Raw genomic sequence first — 20,334 nt, 5'->3', positions numbered from 1 at the left:
TGTCCTCAAAGATTGTAGAAATCAATCATCATAGCAAAAATCAGAGTTGATTATTACATCTGTCTACCTAATTGAATCTCAATGTGAACCTTTTGAATAAAACAAACCCACTTTGGGTCCTGTAGTTCCCATTTCGGAAACTGGAATTGTGCACGTTCCCATCCAATCATTCAAACAAATCAAAGTAATTCCCTTCTGATTTCACCATTCCAGAGTAACGAAACTAAAACAGAGGGCTCTAAGAAAGTAAAAGTGAATCAAACACTAATTTGCTAAAAGAAAACAAAGAATTGTGCAAGAATTGAACAACCACGACAAAACCAAATTAAAGCAAGAAAGACATTAAGATTAATGCATTAAAGATATTACAATGTACGAAAGATTAAAAACTCAAAATGTACAAAAAGTAACACACTACAAAAAAAAAACATGAATTACCCAATATGTTGAAAACAACCAAATTTCGTCGATAATAAATGTTTTTCGACAGATTATCGACTATCAGAAATCCGTTAATAATAAAACTATTGGTAAATAACATTATAAAATTGAATGAGAAAAAAAGACAATATAGAGAATGAACTGTGCATTGTATTAAATTTTGAAATAAATGTGCAAAAACATTACACTGAGTTCTCAAGGTTGCTTTGTACTCTTGAGCATCTTCAATGGTTGCCCTCTATACCGTAGGTCAAGAACTCCTACAAAGGTTATTTTGCACTTATTGTTATTGGACTCTTGCTACTTACCAATGTTGAACTCAGTATAATCGAAACTTCTCTCGCACACGAGTCTAAAAGGAAGAATTATTCTATGAAGAAGAAGAAATTGAAAGAAAGGAAAATTTTTTTTCACTATTTTTGTGTCTACTCTCAATTTTTCATGTCTACATTTTCTCATCACCGAAGACCCTGTTTTATACAAAAGGGGAAAAAAAAAACTAAATCTAACCCTAATTTGTATTTCAGAGGAAGAACAAAACTTCAGACCTAACCTTGCTCTCGATTTTGATTTACAGACTTCAAAAAGTAGCACGTCAAACCTTCTTGACTCAATCCTAGTCACGTGTGCTTATTGGTTCAGTAATTTCTAGCACCTTTGGTCCAGGTTTCAAGCTCTTCTTCTCTCACTCAAACTTAGCTCGCCTCAATACGGTTCCCACGACTCCTATCTTTGAAATGCACAAAAGTTGACGTCCAGTTAGGTTCACTGTTAACCCTTACTAAACCTGTGTATTTTGATGGGGCTTGGTCCACTCTAAGCATTGATGGTCCAAAGGCTTAGTTGACCAAGGTCGACCCCTTTTAATCAGCGATTTTTCTACAAAACTTAAAATTAGACAAGGGTTAATGTAAAAAATTGCAAAACAAGAAACCTATCTAAGCAAAATTTACATTAAATTTTATTTTTATTCTGATTTTTCTAAAAGAGAAAGACAATTTATTCAAAAGACACTCTTAGGTATTAAAAACACAAAATTAATCACATTTTTACAAAATTACTATTTTTACATCTTAACTAAATTCTAACCTAATTCTAAAGATTTATAAACAAATAAATAAAAAAGGAGTTTTTATGAAAGAAAAAGAACAAAAACACCATAACCTATAAAGTTGGAAGGTAAAACTTATTTTTGCAATTTAGTGCTAGACGCTATTTGCAAGGATTAAACGGTCTTTAGATTGTTGAACACTTCAGGATTTTTAGAAGTGTTTATGATGGCATACCCCTAATCATGACCAAACACTTCCAAGTAGAATTGAAGTCATTTGTGGAAGCTGAGCCTAAACTCTCTCTCTTAGGCCATCTTGGGACTATAAGGAGCTGCTAGAGTAGGAATAATTTTGGGCCTTGTATTTTGGACCAAGTAGTCTAGGATTTGTTTAGGCTTTGTATTATGAGTCAAGTAGTGTAGGATTTATTTTGAGCCTTGTATTTTGGGTCAAGTAGTGTAGGATTTTTGAATCACTTGGGTCAACAAAAGTTAAGGCCCAATGTTGACCCAATGTGGACATCCATAGTGAGTGTTGACCAAGTGGTCAAAGTTTTTAACCTAGCTTGGTGGACAAGAGTGAGGGACATCCCACCTATTTGAGTATGGCCATGTGTCATGTTCTCATTGAAGAATATTTTTCATAATTAGTGGTCACATGTCACTCTAGGAATAAAGATGATTTTCCATAGGTAGTGGCCACATGTTCTTCTCCTATTGGAGAAGATTTTTGTTTTTGTCTCCAAGTTAGGTCAAGCTAATGTTTTCAGGGTTTTGCTTCTGCATTTTAGAGACATATTTAGCCTATATATAGAAGTGTCCTCCATCTTGTATTTACTTTTGAATTTAAGTAAAGTTATGTTACCATTTGTCATAATACTCATCTTAGGTCATCAAAGGCTAGAGCATGCATTTGGTCTCCTCTAGCCACCTTCCTCTAGAGTTGGTCTAACCTTTCTAAGAGCACCATAACATACCACTTCATCACCATTAAATCCTCAACGTCCTAAGCCACCTTCTCTATATCCCACCAAATCCGACATCCTTTGAACCTTTTCACCATCACTATAGCTTCTCTTTTAGCTTTGGCCTAACCTAGCTAAGGAGGTTGTTATCATTTGGTATCAAGAACTTTGGTTTTATAAGAGTTAAGTTTCTTGCTCCTTACTTATCCTTTAATTTTTGTGAGGTTAATGTTATTTCCTTAAATTTCTTGTTATGTTTTTTCTTTACTCGTATTTATCTTTTCATGGTTCTAGTTTCTTGTTTTCCTTTAGAACCATTTGACCTTTTGGCTTAGGTTTCTTGTTTGATTGTGTGCTTTTAAATTTTTTCTGGGTCCTTTGTTCGTTTTGGTTTGGTCATATCACATATTTTGAGTCATTTTGATTTTCAAATCCATCCTTGTTATCTATAACCATGTTTAGTCCTTTTAATGTCAGTTCTTCTTAGTTTACCTTTTAATCCTTAAGGACAAGGATTACCTTAAGGAGGGAGGATTGATGCAGGATCACATATTAGTTTTAGAATAGGGAGGCATAAAAGTAGTTAGTTGTTAACGGTAACTGAACTATATAGCAGTTTCCGCATTAAGGTATATGTATTCTTCATTCTTTTGTCAGAAAATGCTCACTGTACACACTACAAAATTACAAAGTCAAATAGTGTGTAAAACAACATTATTCTGTCTAATATAGTATTTAAAGAAAACATAGTTCGTTTCCATTCAGTGATCAAATTTAAGGTTTCACATCCCAAGAAAGTACACATTCGATAATAAGCAAAACGTATTGACATTGTAGATATAAATTCATTTGGCCCCTAGACAAATTCACTGCACTAAGTTTTCCTATATCAAATAGAAGATACAATAACCATACATGAAAAATAAGTCTTGGTTACATATTTTGTGTTCTTAACAATAATAAGGAAGAACCAATCTGCTTGAGGAACAGTGTAATTGTCAACATCTCAATGATAAACATTTCTCATACTTCACTCACCATCCCAGAGTTCTTCAATGTTCTTATAGGGACCATCGGTATCGTCAGTAAAAGATGTGCCCTTAATTAGCCTATCCTGCATGACCAAATTTCTTGTGTTAACTCAAAAAATCAAGCTTTAAAGCCACTTCTGGCATTACAATGCTATGGCACACAAGCATAATACAAGGTAGTTAAAGATGGTAAGGAATAGTTAACAGTATCAGCAAAATCAAGGGATATGGGAGGGTGGGAATCAAATGAATGAGGATCATGAGACAATTGAGGATTATTATGTAAAACTAGAAGCCACTCGTCTATAAATAGTTTTTGAAAACAGAAATTAAACACACCTTTGGTAAGGTTAATCAAAAACCTATCTGCTTAATTTGAAAAGTTTTTGAAAACTTTTCATTTGGCCACTAGACAAATTCATTTGGCCCCTAGACAAATTAGCCATTCGTCTTTAAAGCTAGAAAAAGTATTTGAAAACTTGCCTGCTTAATTTGAGAGAACTTGGCCATTAATTCTTCGGGAATAGACCAGTCAAAGACATCAAAGTTTTCCTTGATCCTGGACTCAGTATTACTTTTTGGCAGCACACTATGACCTGATTGCAATCCCCACCGAAGGGCCACTTGAGCTGGTGTCTTCCCCAGTTTCTCTGCAGTCTCTACGACAACAGGATTCTTAAGAATGTCACTTTTCAGATTCCCTGGTGAGCCTAGTGGAGAGTATCCCTGAAAATAAATTTGTCATATACACCAACAGTTAGAATGCAAATATCAGAAGAATAAAGATTGGTTGTTGAGTATAAACCAGATTCATTTTCAACTAGCCCTGTAGACAATTTCACCAAAAGTGATCATTTTCTTTTCAAGTGATAGTTTATAGGAATAACATGCTTTTATTTAAGTGAAAATACCAAGAAATATGTATCAAACATTCCATACTTACAGATATATGTATTCCTTTGGATTCACAAAATGCATGCAACTGCGGCTGCTGCCATCCTGGGTGCAATTCCACTTGGTTAACAGAAGGAGGCACTCTTGCTACATCCAACAAATCTTGAAGCTTCTTTGAAGAGAAATTGCTCACTCCTATGGCTTTAGCCTTGCCAGAGTCATAGAATGCCTCCATTGCTCTCCATGTGCCAGGAATGTCTGTTTGTTCTAGATATTCTCTCTTGAATCCAACTGCTCCACTTTTCGTGCGGACTGGCCAGTGGATCTACAGCATAAATCAGTTTGGTTTGTATGAAGGAATAGACTCAAGAGAACACTGAATGAACAGGAATGAACCCCAGATAACCAGAGTCAGCAGCATTACATTAATGAAACCATGGAACTTTGTTCAATTGAGAAAGCCTTATTTATAAAATAATGCTCACATTGTGCTTTTGGACCCTCTTTTTCCAAGAGACAATATCCTATCGGTTGAAATCAATTTTGTTATGGTATTATTAGGTAAGCTCTATATAAGTGAGTTAAGTTTAAACTCACTTTTTAATACGGTATCAGAGTCTATAACAATAAAATTAGTTAAACTTATAGTATCACCCGCTATTAGATCACTTATAGGATCTAGCCTCACATATAAGATGTATATATTTCTGAACAAAAGGATGTGTTAAAAATTCTACATCAACTAAAAATAAAACCAAACTTACAATCTCTAAGTGAGCTCAATTCTCACCTTAAAGGTCAGATTTGAGGGAATGATTTAAGTCCAAACACACTTTCCAATAAAAAGATATCAATAGGTGTATTGCTAGTTTGCTACACTTCTTTAATTTGAATGTAGCAGTTAATTTTCACCCAAATCGCCAACCCGAATTCAATATCAGTAAACATAATGCAAGCTTACCAGATAGAGATCAACGTAGTCAAGTTGCAAATCGTGTAATGTTCTATCCAAAGCTTTTGGTACATCTTCTGGAGCATGATCGTTACACCTGAAAATATAGCCAACAAAGCAAACGATCTCCTCTCAGCAACCAAACACAATCTTTTCCAACATTCTCAAAATAGAACGCAACTTTCAAAAGACAGCAGACCAGAGTTTGGAAGTTATCCATAAGTCCTCACGCTTCACCACACCATCATCAAAAATCTTCTTAAGTGCAGAACCTATCTGTAAAAAACGATATTCAGAATAAAAGGTCAATTAGCTTCCCAAATTGACTGAGAGAGAGCAAAGGAAATGTTACAAAATCAATAATTCAAAAGATAAAATAAATGAACCCTGAATTATAGAAGTTATCAATTTGAATTATTATTACCTCTGCTTGATTGTCATAAACTTGAGCACAGTCAATGTGCCTGTATCCAACCTGAACAACGGTGACCCGACACTAAAATCAGTTATCACTCTCACATCGGAAAAATTGAAAGAACAAAAAGGTTCCCAAATCAGATAAATCTAAAAACCCCATGCTAAATTTTATTTCTCTAGTAATATAAAATAACACCACTATAAAAATTATCATTTCACAGAGCCTCATTTCTTTCACTTCGAATGTAATCCGTGGTAAAAACAACTAACACCATAGGACAAAATAAAGACACAAAATGTTGACAAGTTATTCCATTAACAAGAGATGTGGATATGTTGTTAACACTAGACCAGTTAAATAAGTATACACAAATCTATCCATTGAGTAACACAAATTGGGTAGATTGTACTATTGAACAAGGGGAAAAAAATTAATTGGAATAAAGTTTTACTTACCTCAATGGCTGTGGTGAGAGTTTTTGCTACAATTCCTGGTTCAGCTTGCCATGTGCCTAACCCAACAGAAGGAATCTTGGCCCCTGTGTTCAACTCAAAGAATTGAATTAACTTAGCCATTTTTTTCTCAATAATGATGATCACGCTGAAAAATATCCTAACACTAGTTATGGGTAGTTTCACTATGTTCTGAGTTTGATGCAATTTATGTATTTATAGGCAAAAACATGAACATGAAGCAGTGAAGGGCAGACAGTCTGCAGTTGGGTGGTTTAGATTTGCTGTCGTAAGTTTTATTATTATCCCGTGCAATCAGACAAGAAGAGTCGTTGGATGAGAATCTACGGTTCAGGTTTTGTGTTGTGTAGTGTATGTGAACCGTGGGATGGTTATTAATGGTTTGAATGAAGTGAGTGTGGGAATAGGAGAAAGACGTAACTGTAGGGAGTGAAGACTCTGGATAGCGTAAAGCTGATATATGCACACACGTCATATAGGAAGTGAGAAAAATCAGTGTTAATAGTGAAGAAGGCACGCCTTTAATATGCACAAAACGTTAACCAGTTTCGTACTCGTTATTCAAGTTCAAAATGACTTTTATTTTTAAGACGTCGATGGATAAATCTGTGAATAAAATAAATATATTTTATATAAAATTAAAGAATAAATAGTTAATTTATTAAAAATTAAAACTAAAAGTTTCTCAATATAAATAGATATTACTTATATTATTATAAAAAGAGGATTTCTTTTTTTCGTACACATTTTGTTTTTGATTTTATTTGTAAATTAGAATAATTATTTTATCAATTTCACTCTTCAAATGATTTCTTTTAAATTTAATAATTTTTATTTGATTTTTTATTTTCTAAATTTCTTTTAAAATAAAATAATTATTTATGATAAAAAAAAATATCTAAAAGAAACTAAAAATTACCTACAATAAAATTATAAAAATTATTTAATTTTATTTTGTTGATTATATACTAATAATAATAATAATGTTATTATGTTTTATGTTAAAAAAATGTCAATACATGTGTGCATACACATAGCACATATCTTTCTACTGGTCATTTTAATTTTGAAAATTAGAATTAGTTACTCATTGATATTTTAGACTAATTTAATTTTTCATTTTTAAAAATACGTATGAATTTAGTTTTTTAAATCAAATTTTGTTAAGTTTATTTAATGTTTCATATAAAATCTCGAAAAAATAAAGATTTAAAAAATAAAGTAGTTTTGTGACTTTGAATTTTTATTTGGAAATTACTGTTCTTTTGTAACAAATATTAAAGAATTTTGCTAAAACTAGTAATTAAAATTTTCCTTTCAATATAGATATTACAATTTTCAATATTAACTATCCAAATTCAACATGAAAATAAATAGCTTAATACAAATCTTTAATCCCTTTCACATAGTACATAAAGACTTTAATCAAACTCGTATTGCAAACCCCTCTCTCTCGTAAATTACATTGCTTCAATATCATCTGCATACCTATTTGAGCTCCCATTTAACACACATTATACGATCATCGCCACAGGCACAAACAACACAAACAAATATATGGGTGAGTGATATGCTGTCGTTGAAGCTATCAAATTAATATTACTTTTTAAGGCAACTCCAATATTGCCAAATAGTATTCAAGAAAGTAGATAGGGTTAAAGTAAAATTGAGTCGTCTCCCAATGAATATGGAATTTCTTTTCAATATTTGACTTTTATGAACATTATGCAATGCTCAAGAATAAAAGTGAGAAACTATGCTAATGAAGTTAATGTTTGAGGAATGTTTGAAGAACAAAGAGGAAACTTAGAAACAATTATGATGAAATAGGCTAATTCCACTACTTTTCCAAGATAGATTCATCATCGATTATCTATAGATCATTGTTCAATTGATTATTGTTCAAGTTTCAAATTAATTAAAGTACATTCTTAATTAATTTGAGGGCGATTATGTAGTTAACCAAAGTAGATTCTCAATCAAATGCAAGACCTTTCTAGATTATTCACAATTAATTCAACCAAAGTATATTCTTAGTCAAATTGTAATGTATTTAATTATGTCTATTCTTAAATCTCCTAACCAAATTAAAATTTAATTAAGGAAAGTAAATTCTTAATTAATTATAGTTGAAATTAGTACCTTTTGATAATATCTTTCCTAGATTCAAAAAGATTTGACAAATATTATCTTTTGATATTTACTGATATAGTTAAATAAGGTAATTATTTAACAATATCAAATAAAATATCTTAAGATATATTTTCTCTAAATTATCTTTTAAAATATCTAACAGATTTAAACTTGTCCAAAATTACATTTCAACCCTTTTTATTTTATTCAAAAATTGCACAGAAGTCCAGATATCTTCCTCTAATTGCACTTTAGTCATCTCTTTCTTTTTAAAATTGCATAGGAGCCCTGAGTTGACCAGATTGGACAAGCTTTGACCATTCAATTTCTTTTTAAATGAATAAAATTCTAACTTTAGCTGCACAAATAAACTTTAGAACATCCAAAATAATTTATGCAAATAAGAATCACATTTTAAGCATATTTAATTCTCAAACCCAATAAATCCAATCGTCACAAATTCTCTTTAAATCAATCATTTAAGCACAAGAATCTTATCAAAAATTTGAATTTTAAAACATAAATGTGGACATAAATATGCATTCATCAGTGAACTCTCATAACCAACCTTTAAACACCAACAAAACACTTATATGTCAGATATTAAACCCTTTTCACAATCTTATCACATCAAATAGTATAACCACATAGTAAGGCTATGACAATCAATACATTGACAACCCATACATCCCTGTATAAGGAACAATGATCAACCTATTAGTTCTACACAACATTTCCACTAAAGGCAACCTATGCCAATACAGACCGACAATCAGAGGCCCCTCGGGAATTTTTCTCTTGCTCTTTTTATAGGATGATACAGACTTCTCGCAAGAGGATTTCCGCTTGCCTCCACCCTTAGGAGCAAAAACCTTAGAAGCAACAGTTGAAAGGGGAGTGGAGGAAGGCTTTAGATCTAGAGCTATCCAAAAAGCAGTGTTGACCGTACGGGAAGGAATGATGGACTTAGAGATCAGAGGACGAGCGGCAACACACTACTGGAAAAATGGGAATTACAGACGGACTTTTACCGAAGGCTTTGAAGCCCTCGGTATTGAGACGATTACCGAAGGCTATGAAGCCGTCGGTAAGGACCTGACCAACTTAAGTCCCAAATTGGGTTCTTCGATCCCCAAGTTCACTTTCTTCAGCCTCATCGTTTTTGTGCGTCTCCTTCCTTTCTTCACATAGTTCCCTCTGTTGCAATACGCTCCGTGAGTTTGTCCATTAGTCACCGGTGGTGGTCCGTGACGGTGGTCAGTGGTGCGTTGATCGGTCTTAGTTCACGGTGCGTGGTGTTTTCAGGGAGTTGGGGGCTAGGGTTCGTATTGCGCTGGTTGGTTCGTTGAGGGCTGGTGGTGTGGAGGTTGAGGGACTCTGTCGAAGGGGCCGTTCTGGGCTTCTGTTGTTGTCGTGGTCGTCAAGCGGCATCTTGGTAGAGGTAAGTTCCACAGAACTTGATTCACACTGTCATTTTCATTTTGCTGAAGCATAAACACTGCTTGCTGCCTTCATCTACTTTTCATTCACTTGTTGCTATATGATTGAAGGAACTTGGTTAAGGGACTTCGTTGGAGTGGCTGACTTGTGGGGCGTGGCCGTAGTGGTGTAGAAAGGTTGCCATCGTCAAGGGCTATCTTGATTGAGGTAAGTTGTGCGTCTAAAAATTCATTATGAGTGACAATGTTATTGAATTTGTTTGATGTTGTTGTGGCATGAGTGTATGTTGTTGTTTGATTGAGAAAAATTGGTTTTTAATTGAAATGAGGGGCAAGGTATTGGCATGGCAGTGAGAAGGTTTAAATAACCTTAATCGTAGTTTAGGGAAAATCAAAGCAAACGAGGTGGTGAAGATTGAGCAATAGTGGGAATTGTTTAACCTGTTGCGTTTGCTTGTAATGCTTGCAAGTGTGTGCTCTATGTACGCAAAACTTGAACTATAAACCTTTCAACCTCTAACCTCCCCTTGATTTGCTTCCAATGAACGTACACATAATGTTATATATTGTAAATGGTTGATAGTGTAGCAGTAGGTAGCGGTCCAGACTAGAACCCCTAGCAGCAAGTCAAGTCATGCATCATCCAATAGTTTTTGATGCCTTTGCCTGCACTGCCACGGTAATAGAGTACTGTTTTTTTGAGTCGAATGCAATCATTGTCTTCTCCACCTAGTGAGTACAGTGGTTTGTCTATGCGGGTTGCTTTCCAGAACCCAGACCCAGTCAGTCTATTATGCCTTATGCTATTCCTATACTTCCTTCGTCTTGTGTAGAAAAAGTACCCCTCCTTCTGTCCTACACTCCCATTGCTCTCTGCTTACACACAAAAGCTTGCTGTCATTTGTATTAGTCCAATTCATTCTATCATTCTATCATCCAGATTTCATGGTTTTCAAGCTTTGTCCAAGTTTGCCTAGTGATTTCAACTGTGTCTAAAGTAATTCCAACTCAAATTCATCATAGAATAGTATAATTAGTGGTTGACTTTATCACAATCTAGTTTGAAATTCTGCAGTAAAATATAATTCTCGGTTCATATTGTGCAAATTGTTTCTGACCAGATTCTGTGTCTCTAAATCTTGGTGCAAGTTTGTTTGAAGTTTCTAAACATGTTTCAAGTTGTACAAACTGAGATTAACCACTGATTTGTCAAAAGCATAATTGACTTGATTCAAAATGCTGTAAAGCAGTGCTGTCACAGCTTTTCGCATGCTTTTTGCACCGTGCTTATAGTCTTTGTTTGGTATTAGGTGCTTCAATTCTGCTAGCTGTTTATCTGTAGTTAGATGTAGTGTTTTTAGGCATTGTTTGAGTCTTTAATTGAGCTATCCAGCTTTGAATACACTGCTTTCTCAAATCTGCAATAGTTTTAGTTCATTTTTTTGCACTTTTACCAACTGCAACCGTGTTTTGGTGACTCTGCCTATTTCAGACCAGTTTAAACATTTGTGCAAGTGTTTTAGACCATTTGAAACTTGTTTCAACTGTTGCCTTGGTCCATTTTCATTAAATCTGCCAAATCATAGTTTGACTTCCCATTTTTGCTTGAAATTTGGAACTCAACAAGTGATAGTGTGATTCAGTAGATTTTGGCACAATTTGGTTGTTTCTATACATATATTTGGTGCATCAAAGTTCATCTTAACTGTTCCTTTGGTCAATTTTGCACCATTTCACCAAATTACATCTTACTACTTAGGGTTCAATATAGTAAGTGGTCCTATCCTATTTTACTGTGGCAGTTTTCATTGCTGTTTCATAGTTTGAATCCTTCAATTTAAGCATATAAAGTTGCTTGAAGTGGTTTCAAACAATTTTGAATGATTCTACAAGTGAAAACAAATCATAAACTCAACCAAATACACCCCTGCAATCCAGTTTTGAAAAGTCCAAAACCAGAAAAACCCAAAAAAACCAGAAAAACCCAAAACCAGCAAGGTGATAAAGACTTACACAAGGGTTTGACCTTCGATGTTGGTAAGAGACTAATCAACTAGACCTAGGTGTAGACTAATTTTTGGGAAAATATATGACCTAGGTATATCTCAAGGTATGAATGGTGTATCTTTGCTTCTCTGGTGCTACTGTTCTTTTGATATTTGTGTGCAATCTGCCTTGGATGTAAATGATTATCATTTTCTAGGCTAGCAGGTACCTGCAATACTGGTTTAAATATTATGATAAAGAATCCAATGTTATTTTATCACATGATATGCTATTTTTTTTCCCTTTTGAAATTTGATAGCTGAATGGAAATCGACTCTGCATTCTCTGCTATAGAATATAAGATGTATATAATCCTTATAAGGCTTCTGAAAATTACATTAGGTTTATAAATCTTTGCTCTTCGGGGGGTGGTAGTTAACAAATGAGGTTATTTATTGGTTTTATATTCTTAAACCTTTTCTAATTTTAAGGCTAGTAAATAACCTTTCTATAGGCTTTTATCTCATGTGATAAAAAAAATAATTAATGTAGGTTTCTTTTTGCAGATATGTTAAAATTATAATTAATGCAGATATGTTAAAATAATTAATGTAGGTTTCATTCAAGCCTGCATTTGTGCTCTAATTAGGAAAAAATAGCTTATAGCCAACTCAGAAGCTGATTTAATAGCAAAATCAAAGCAAATCACTTTTGAACTGTGAGGTCTACTAAATTATATCACAGACAAGTATTTCTATCTGTTAGATGACTAATGTTTTAGAAGTTCTTCTTAGGTGAAAAGGACTCGTGTACTGTCTTAATAAAAAAAATTTTCGTGCCACTTACCGAAGGCTTTTGCCCCTCGGTAAATGCCCATCTCATGTCATTACCGAAGGCTTTTGGCCCTCGGTAATTACCGAAGGCTTTTGGCCCTCGGTAATTACCGAAGGGCAAAAGCCGTCGGTAATTGTTAGCGACGAGGGATTTACCGACGGCTCGATGGCCGTCGGTAGGCCGTCTGTAAATGTCTTTTTCCGACGGCTTTTGGCTGTTTCCGAGGGATTTTGGCCTTCGGTAATGTCCTTTTTTTTTGTAGTGACAGAAGTACCTTCTCCGGTCTTCTAGAGCTCTTCTTTACAATGAGCCATCATTAACATAAAAGCTTTGCCTTTTTCCAAAGCATGAAAAAGATATGTGGCACAAAAGAAAATTTAGATAAACAAACTTAAGGAAGCTTACCAAACACTTTAGTACATAGAGTGTGGGAACCCAAGAAGCCGATGAGCATCCAGGAAGAGGTCTTTTGAGGTAGCTGATCAAGCTGACTGACCGCGTCAAGTTCATCCGGAGTCAATGCGGACTTTGCCCATGAGATCACCCTCATAGGATGCTCGGTCTAGTAGAAATTAATTTTGGGTCGGTTATTGTCGAAATAAAAGCTAGACCGACCAACCTCCTTTATAGATACCTTGAAGAAATTTGTCTTAAATTCTTTGTAGGAAGTGTTAAATAATTTAAACAAGTGCCTATCCTTTAGGTGAAAAAGACAACCAGGACTTGTTAGGATGGGGCAAGGCACGGAAAAAATAAAGAAACGAAGTAGGTGTAGGCATAAGGGCAAGGGCAATGCAAACCACGAAAAATGCTTGCATGTACGCCCACCCGTTCGGGTGAAGATGAGTTGGGGCCACATTCAAGTAATAGAGAACGTCTGTCTGGAATTCTGTAAAGGGTAGACGAACGCCCAGGTCGTGGAACAAGGTGGAATATACATAGAAGAAGTCGATGTCATAAATTCCCAACCGTGACAAGCCCATTCATTCCTTTTACATATGGCCAGCTTGATACTATCAGCATCTTTCGCATTGGCTAGTATGCTAACTCGACTGGCAAAATCTATCAATAAGACACCAGTAGCAAAAAAAGGGTGTATATAGTCCTACCTCGTGGCGGGCCCACTCGTACCCAACAACGGGTGGCGGAGGAGTCCTAATAACCCCATCCCACTCTCTGGCGGTGTCAATTTGTATTTCTACTCCTTTGTCCGTAGCATCCTTAGACGAAATAAGGGTTTCGGGATGGAGAAGAATCTCCAGCAACATCGTGTGTCAATGGTTGATCCCTTCCATCGCTGGAACCCAAGATAAAAGACCCTATTGATGAAGACGACTCCCTTGCAACGTCAGCATACCGCCGACCTTCACCAGCGAGCTCATCGGACGACCTTGAGGTAGAAGACATGGTTACTTGGAAGAAAAGGATGCAAAGATTGATCAGAGAAGAAAGATCAGTCGAAGAAGAAAGGTAGCGTGATAGTGACAGTGACCCCACCTCCTATTTATAGCTGAAAAAAGCAGTTCCCAAAATTCAATATCAACCGTCCATCACACTTGAATCGGATGGCTAAGGGAGTTCGATCTTTCAAATTCAACGGTCACGGATCCCATGTTTCCACGTGTCCTATGATCAACGGTTAGATAACTGCACAAGTAAACATTTTCGTGCCACTTTTCAACCGATCAACATGAAATAAACCCCTTCGCCATTGTTGACAATAGCTTGGGGCTTGGGGGACCTGTGTACTATATGGAATACACCGGTCGACACCATAGCAAGAATCAACTTACCTAATTGAGTAGCCGATCAGTCAGACCAGCTGGTCGAGGTAATGCATAACAAGAATCAACTTACCAAATTGAGTAGTCGATTGGTCAGACCAGCCGGTCAAGGCAATGGTTATTTATGGAAGTTATTAGGTATGTCAAACATGTATTAATGGCCAATTAATGGGTCAGATTGCCTTATGCTCTGCGAATATACGATATTAATGGTTGATTATTTGATTTGATTACCTAAACATATACTGTATTAGTGGTTAATGAATGAGCTTGTCTACCACAAGCCCTATAAATAGGTGATTAATGTCCAAGTAAGGACACTTTTTTCTAAGCTAATTAAGTTAAGACCTTCTTGAGAAACATATCTGACTTGAGCGTCGGAGTGTATTCTACAAGTCAACAACCCGTTGAAGTGGATTACGTTCACAAAGAGAGTTTGACAATCGGAATAGAGCAGGCTAGAAGATTAGGCGATTGAAGTTGAGTAGAGAAAGAAAGGACGATCTTCTCATGACTCTTTCAACTGAAACACCTTTTAATTTAAACAACTTAATTTTTGTGTTTTCTTTTTCTCTTAAATTCAGTCTCATTCTTTCAAATCTATTTTTAAGTCTAAACATAAGGATGATGAGTGAAAATTATACAGATGATATACCTCATTCACATGTAGAAAAAAATTGACCATTTAATAGGTTCCATAAAAGTTTCGATTTACAGGTGTTGTTGACTCAATTATGATGTTGGTTCTCCTATTATATTGATTAGTGTGCTCACTCGCCATGTGGTGACGCGTGAGAGTGGCGAGGATAAATTTCAGAAATCAAGTTTAGTATGGAAGGGAACAGACCGGAGCAAGAAAAGGTTTCGACAAATGTCCATCACTAAAGCACCAACAGCCACCTTTTTCTTTGATATAAAAAACATTAACAACTTCATTCATTACATTCCTCACCTTAATCTATAGTTTTTACAACACAACCACATCATAGTTAAGGTTTTTGACCTATTCTAAACCAAATTAATTCCTGACACATATAGGCTGGTCGATCAGCCGCTAGCACTGATCTCACTGTCTTAGCACAGTAGTCACAGTCTTGAAAACCATAGAAAGAGGAGCTTATCTGTTTAAGAAACCACCACCTCAAAACCCTAGAAAGTTAAAAATAAAAGGTGTTACAAGGGTTACTAAAGAGAATGAACATCAGCATTATATATAAATACTTAAAGGCCCTTCCTTCTCTTTAGCTCGTCATTACAGTCTTCTCTTCTCTCTTTACTTCTGAATACACACATTCATATGTGATTTTCTCTCATAAAGCTTTACAATAGAAAAACTAAGCTCCGAGAGTGAATCATGGTTTTTACTTCCATCCCAGCTTCTTATTTTGATGCATCCAATTGGCAGCAACAGGTAAATAAAACACACGAGTTTCTTCAGTTTCTCCCCTCCTATGGCTTCTTTGTTCAAAGGCAAAAGATTTCAAAACATTAAACAAAATATTCTTCTTACTTTTTACTTATGTATCGAATATACCTGAAAAAAAGAAAATGCTATGTATTATTTCTTTCAACACTCTACTTATAATTTTTTTAATTACGTAATTCATTAAATATTATGTATTACAAATTTTAATAAGTTAAACTTTTTGTATAAAAGTTTATGTGAGTATATGAAATAAAAAAAAATTCAGTAAATGAGAAAAAAGATGTTTAAAAAGTACTCTAGAGAATGTTAATAATATTTCTCTTATTTTTAACCTCTATTCATTTGTTTTGTGCTTATACGTTGTAGCAACCAAATAACCAACCCGGAGGCAGTGACTCCAACTCTCAGCAGCTGCTTCAACCACCACCGCCACCACTTCCGGTTGCAATGCAGTCTCATGGAGAGGGTTCAATCAGGCCAGGATCCATGGCTGATAGGGCAAGGATGGCCAACATGCCAATGCCAGAGGTTGCACTCAAGTGTCCACGCTGCGAATCCACCAACACCAAATTTTGCTACTTCAACAACTACAGTCTCTCCCAGCCCCGCCACTTCTGCAAGACCTGCAGGAGGTACTGGACCAGAGGCGGCGCCTTAAGGAGTGTCCCCGTGGGCGGAGGCTTCAGGAGGAACAAGCGGAGCAAAGGTACCGGCGGCAGTGGCGGCGGCTCCAACTCTCCGGCAACCTCTGACCGCCAGACAGGAAGTGCCAATTCTACCAACTCGGGATCTTCGAAGAGTGAGAGAATAGGGCTTGCACCCCAAATTCCACCCTTCAGATTCATGCCTCCATTGCATCAACTTGGTGACTTTGGAGATGGAGACATAAGCCTAAACTATGGCCTCAGTTATGGCCCAGTGGGAGGAGTAGGAGACTTGGGTTATCAAATTGGAACAAGTGCTTTAGGTGGTGGTGCCACTTCAATCTTCTCTGCACCTGGTTTGGACCAATGGAGAATGCCACAGCAGTTTCCCCTCTTGGCCTCCTTGGAAGGTTCATCACCAGCTTCTAATTTATACCCTTTTGAAGGTAGTGCTGAGATGAGTGGATATATAAGGCCAAAGGTTTCAACTTCTGGGATCATGGCTCAGATAGCTTCGGTGAAAATGGAAGAACGTAAGGAACCTGATTTGTCAACACTTTTCTTGGGAAACGATAATCCAGTGAATGAACAATATTGGACCAGTGCTAGTTCTGCATCTTGGACAGATATTTGTGGGATTAGCTCCTCTTTCACTGCAAGCAACCATCTATAGAGGCTGTGAGAAGCTTCTGGTTTTGGTTAATGTTCATGGCTTCAGTTTCACTTATCTTGTTGGAGACAAGTTTTAATCGAACTCCATAATTTTCCAAATCCCAATACGAAGAGATTTGGGCCTTGGAGCATAGTTAAAAACTAGGGATGTTGGCTGCTTTTCTTTGAATCGTAATATATTTTTCCTTGTATTTTCTTTGTTTTCCATATAATGTTATGTTTCATTGTATTACAACGTTGAATGTCGTTTTCTTTTGAAGTTGAATTGTGGTATGAAGTTTGAATCTAGGACCTCAACTTAACTATTCAAACATAGGCTGAGCCAACTACTTGAATGTTGAATATACTAGGATTCTGTTTTCGAAATATATGAATATTATCAATATAAACTCAAAACTAAGAAGATATCTCACATTTTGGATACTCGTTAAACTTTGAGGAAAATTATAGTTGTTAGAGATTTATATTTTTAAAACATGTTGAAAGAGCTGAAAGAAAGATAGGTAAATGAATGTTAAAAAAATTCATTGCAAGAGAAACATGTTTCTTTTACGTTAGTAATTTTAGGCATTTTATGTTAGATATATGTCCGACATCATTACAATACATATGTAAATTTACGTCGTATAAAAATTGTACCACATAAACTTATGTAGTATGAAACACATTCGACATAAAATTATTTTAGACCTAATAGTTTTACATTAGACAATACAAGGTCTAACATAAAAAAGTATGCAACCAATAAAAAAAAAAAAAGCTACCATGAAATGTTTTCTAAGCTTGTTTCAATTTTCATATCAAATAAAGAATTTTGATAAAATTGAAGAAGAATTAATGAACAGGAAAACTAAACTTAGAAAAGAGGTTGGACCATACCAGAAAAAGATTAATATACAAGATTAAGAGTATTCAAGTGAAACAAGGTCCAAGAATCTTCAAGACTTGATCAAAAAACAAAAATAGGGTTTGGAGGAATGATACAGGTGCACTTCTAGTTTTTGATACGAAGATGTTTGATGATCGGAAGATTAAGATGTTGACCATCTATGGCTTCCAGGATGTGGCGGAGGTGATAGAGTGAGGAACTAGATAACAAGGAAACTAATGAGGAAAAAAAGTTACAAGTATTGCAGCAAAAATTAGATAGCAAGGCAAGGTTTCTCATCTATCAATGTGTGAGCTCAAAGATTTTAAGCAAAACCTCTAAAGCAGCAACTGCCAAGGAAGTCTAGAAGATTTTGATGAAGACTTACGATGATAGTGATAAAAACAAGAAGGTGAGACTGTAAACTTTGAGAAAACAGTTTGAAATTTTGACCATGGATGAAAGTGAAACTGTGCAAAATACTTTGATAAGGTACAAAAACTTGTTAATGCTATGAGGGCATGGAAAAATGACATTACAGACCAATATGTGGTGGACAAGATTCTGAGAACTTTGACTCCAAGATTTGATCATGTGGTTATGGCTATTGAGGAGACTCGTGATTTGGAGACCTTGGAGATTGAAGAACTACAACATTCATTGGAGGCACATGAATATCGTATTAATGAGCGAAGACACTGCAAAGAACAAGCGCTTCAGACAAGATCTCAATTCAAAGGCAAGGAAAGGTTCAAGAAGGGCGGCAAAGGTGGCACTAAACAGAAGGAATCACAGGAACAACATAGTGAAGATTCTAGTGATTATGTCAAAGGCAAAAAGAAAAAAAAATCTTGTACCAATTCTGATGGAGAAAAAGAAGGGAAGTTTGATAATAAAAAAAAGGTGAGGTGCTATAACTGTCAGAAATTTGGTCACTTTGCCAAAGAATGTTGAAAAGGGGATGGAGCCAAGAATAAATCGAAAGATAGAGCTCATTTAGCCAAGGTTGTAATGTTAATGGCTAATATAAATGAAAACCAGTCAGATGATGCAATTTGGTACTTGGATTCAGACTGCTCAACACATATGATTGGGAAGAAGGAGTGGTTTGTAAAACTGAAAGAAGTCATGCAAGGGAGGATCAAGTTTGTTGATGACAGAAGTCTCGCAGCAGAGGGATCAGGAAGAGTTGTTTTGAGAGATGGTGATGGTAGAGAAGTTGTGATTGATGAAGTTTTGTATGTGCCAGGGTTGAAAACAAATCTGCTAAGTTTAGGCCAACTGCTCCAAAAGGGATTTATGATAAAAATGGAGGATAATTGTCTTAGTATTTTTGATCAAAATAGAAGATTGATCATTCAAGCACATTTTTCCCATAATAGTTTCATGTGGTGATGAATGTTGTCAAACATTAGTGTTTTGTTGTTTCTAAAAACAAAATACAATGGCTAGCTATGGCATTTGACTTTTGAGCATCTGAATTTTAAAGATTTATCTCAACTTAGTCAACGTGAAATGGTTAAAGGCCTACCTATGGTTGAAATTCATGAAGAAGTATGTAAACAATGTGTTCAATGTAAGCAAACTAGAGGAAGCTTTCAGAAGTTCTTGCCTTAAAGGACAACAAAGAAATTGAGTGTGGTATATTCAGATGTGTGTGGTCCTTTTCAGACTGAAACACCTGGAGATAGCAGATATTTATTGTTGTTTGTTGATGATTGGACTAGGAAATGTTGGACATACTTGCTATCAAGGAAAAGTGAGGTGCTGAAGTTCTAATAAAATTCAAGAATATGGTGGAGAGGCAAAGTGAGAAAAAGATAAAAACTCTGAGGACAAATGGAGGAGGTAAATATACCTCCATGAAATTCAAGAAGTTTTGTGAAGAAGAGGGTATAGAACATGAGATTACCCCTCCTTAAACACCACAACATAATGGTACAACAAAGAGGAAGAATATAACCATTTTAAATATGGTCAAATGTAAAACCAAAACCAAAAACAATTTTTTATTATAATTCAGTAGTGCAGTCAGGGGAAATGACAACAGTTATTTTCGATCATAGGTAGCGGTTCTTGAACCGAGGCATATAAAGGCGAGGCAAAAAGTCTACACCTTTATGCCTCGATTGTGAACCGAGGCATAAAAGTGTGGATTTCGCCTCGGTTCAAAGGCAACCGATGCAATATGTTTTTTGTTTTTTATTTTTTTTTTGGAAGGACTTTACGCCTCGGTTCCTTTTGAACCGAGGCAGTATGTTGGCCTCTAATGCCTCGGTTGGGACCAGAACCGAGGCAGTAGAGTGTTTTTTAATTTTTTTTT

The 20,334-nt window shown here is 35.5% G+C and overlaps 2 protein-coding genes across 2 annotated transcripts; one reads left to right on the top strand and one right to left on the bottom strand.

Annotated features, from left to right (window-relative positions):
* Positions 1-3,191: 3,191 nt before the first annotated feature.
* LOC108346897 (NADPH-dependent aldo-keto reductase, chloroplastic) lies at positions 3,192-6,401 on the bottom strand. Its single transcript, XM_017585958.2, has 7 exons — positions 6,208-6,401; positions 5,759-5,809; positions 5,534-5,610; positions 5,344-5,431; positions 4,432-4,707; positions 3,972-4,214; positions 3,192-3,571 (listed from the first exon to the last, which is right to left on the bottom strand). The coding sequence occupies exons 1-7, from the start codon at positions 6,325-6,327 to the stop codon at positions 3,488-3,490; spliced, it is 939 nt and encodes a 312-aa protein (XP_017441447.1). The 5' UTR covers positions 6,328-6,401; the 3' UTR covers positions 3,192-3,487.
* A 9,191-nt stretch (positions 6,402-15,592) lies between these two features.
* Positions 15,593-17,546, top strand: LOC108347223 (dof zinc finger protein DOF5.1). The gene is made up of 2 exons (XM_017586386.2): positions 15,593-15,812; positions 16,194-17,546. Exons 1-2 carry the CDS (start codon positions 15,756-15,758, stop codon positions 17,142-17,144), a joined length of 1,008 nt encoding a protein of 335 aa, XP_017441875.1. The 5' UTR covers positions 15,593-15,755; the 3' UTR covers positions 17,145-17,546.
* The last annotated feature ends 2,788 nt before the right edge of the window (positions 17,547-20,334 follow it).

This window comes from Vigna angularis, chromosome 9 (genome assembly GCF_016808095.1).
Source record: "Vigna angularis cultivar LongXiaoDou No.4 chromosome 9, ASM1680809v1, whole genome shotgun sequence".
Lineage (NCBI taxonomy): Eukaryota > Viridiplantae > Streptophyta > Magnoliopsida > Fabales > Fabaceae > Vigna > Vigna angularis.
This window is presented reverse-complemented; position numbering and strand designations above follow the sequence as displayed.

What these genes read in the sequence shown, in the direction of transcription:
- LOC108346897 (XM_017585958.2), bottom strand. Translation starts at nt 6,327, where the DNA reads ATGGCTAAGTTAATTCAATTCTTTGAGTTGAACACAGGGGCCAAGATT. An exon ending in TGGATAACTTCCAAACTCTG is followed by an intron (nt 5,432 to 5,533) that starts GTCTGCTGTCTT and finishes CTATATTTTCAG; the next exon opens with GTGTAACGATCATGCTCCAG. An exon ending in ACTACGTTGATCTCTATCTG is followed by an intron (nt 4,708 to 5,343) that starts GTAAGCTTGCAT and finishes TTTATGCTGTAG; the next exon opens with ATCCACTGGCCAGTCCGCAC.
- LOC108347223 (XM_017586386.2), top strand. Translation starts at nt 15,756, where the DNA reads ATGGTTTTTACTTCCATCCCAGCTTCTTATTTTGATGCATCCAATTGG. An exon ending in CATCCAATTGGCAGCAACAG is followed by an intron (nt 15,813 to 16,193) that starts GTAAATAAAACA and finishes TATACGTTGTAG; the next exon opens with CAACCAAATAACCAACCCGG.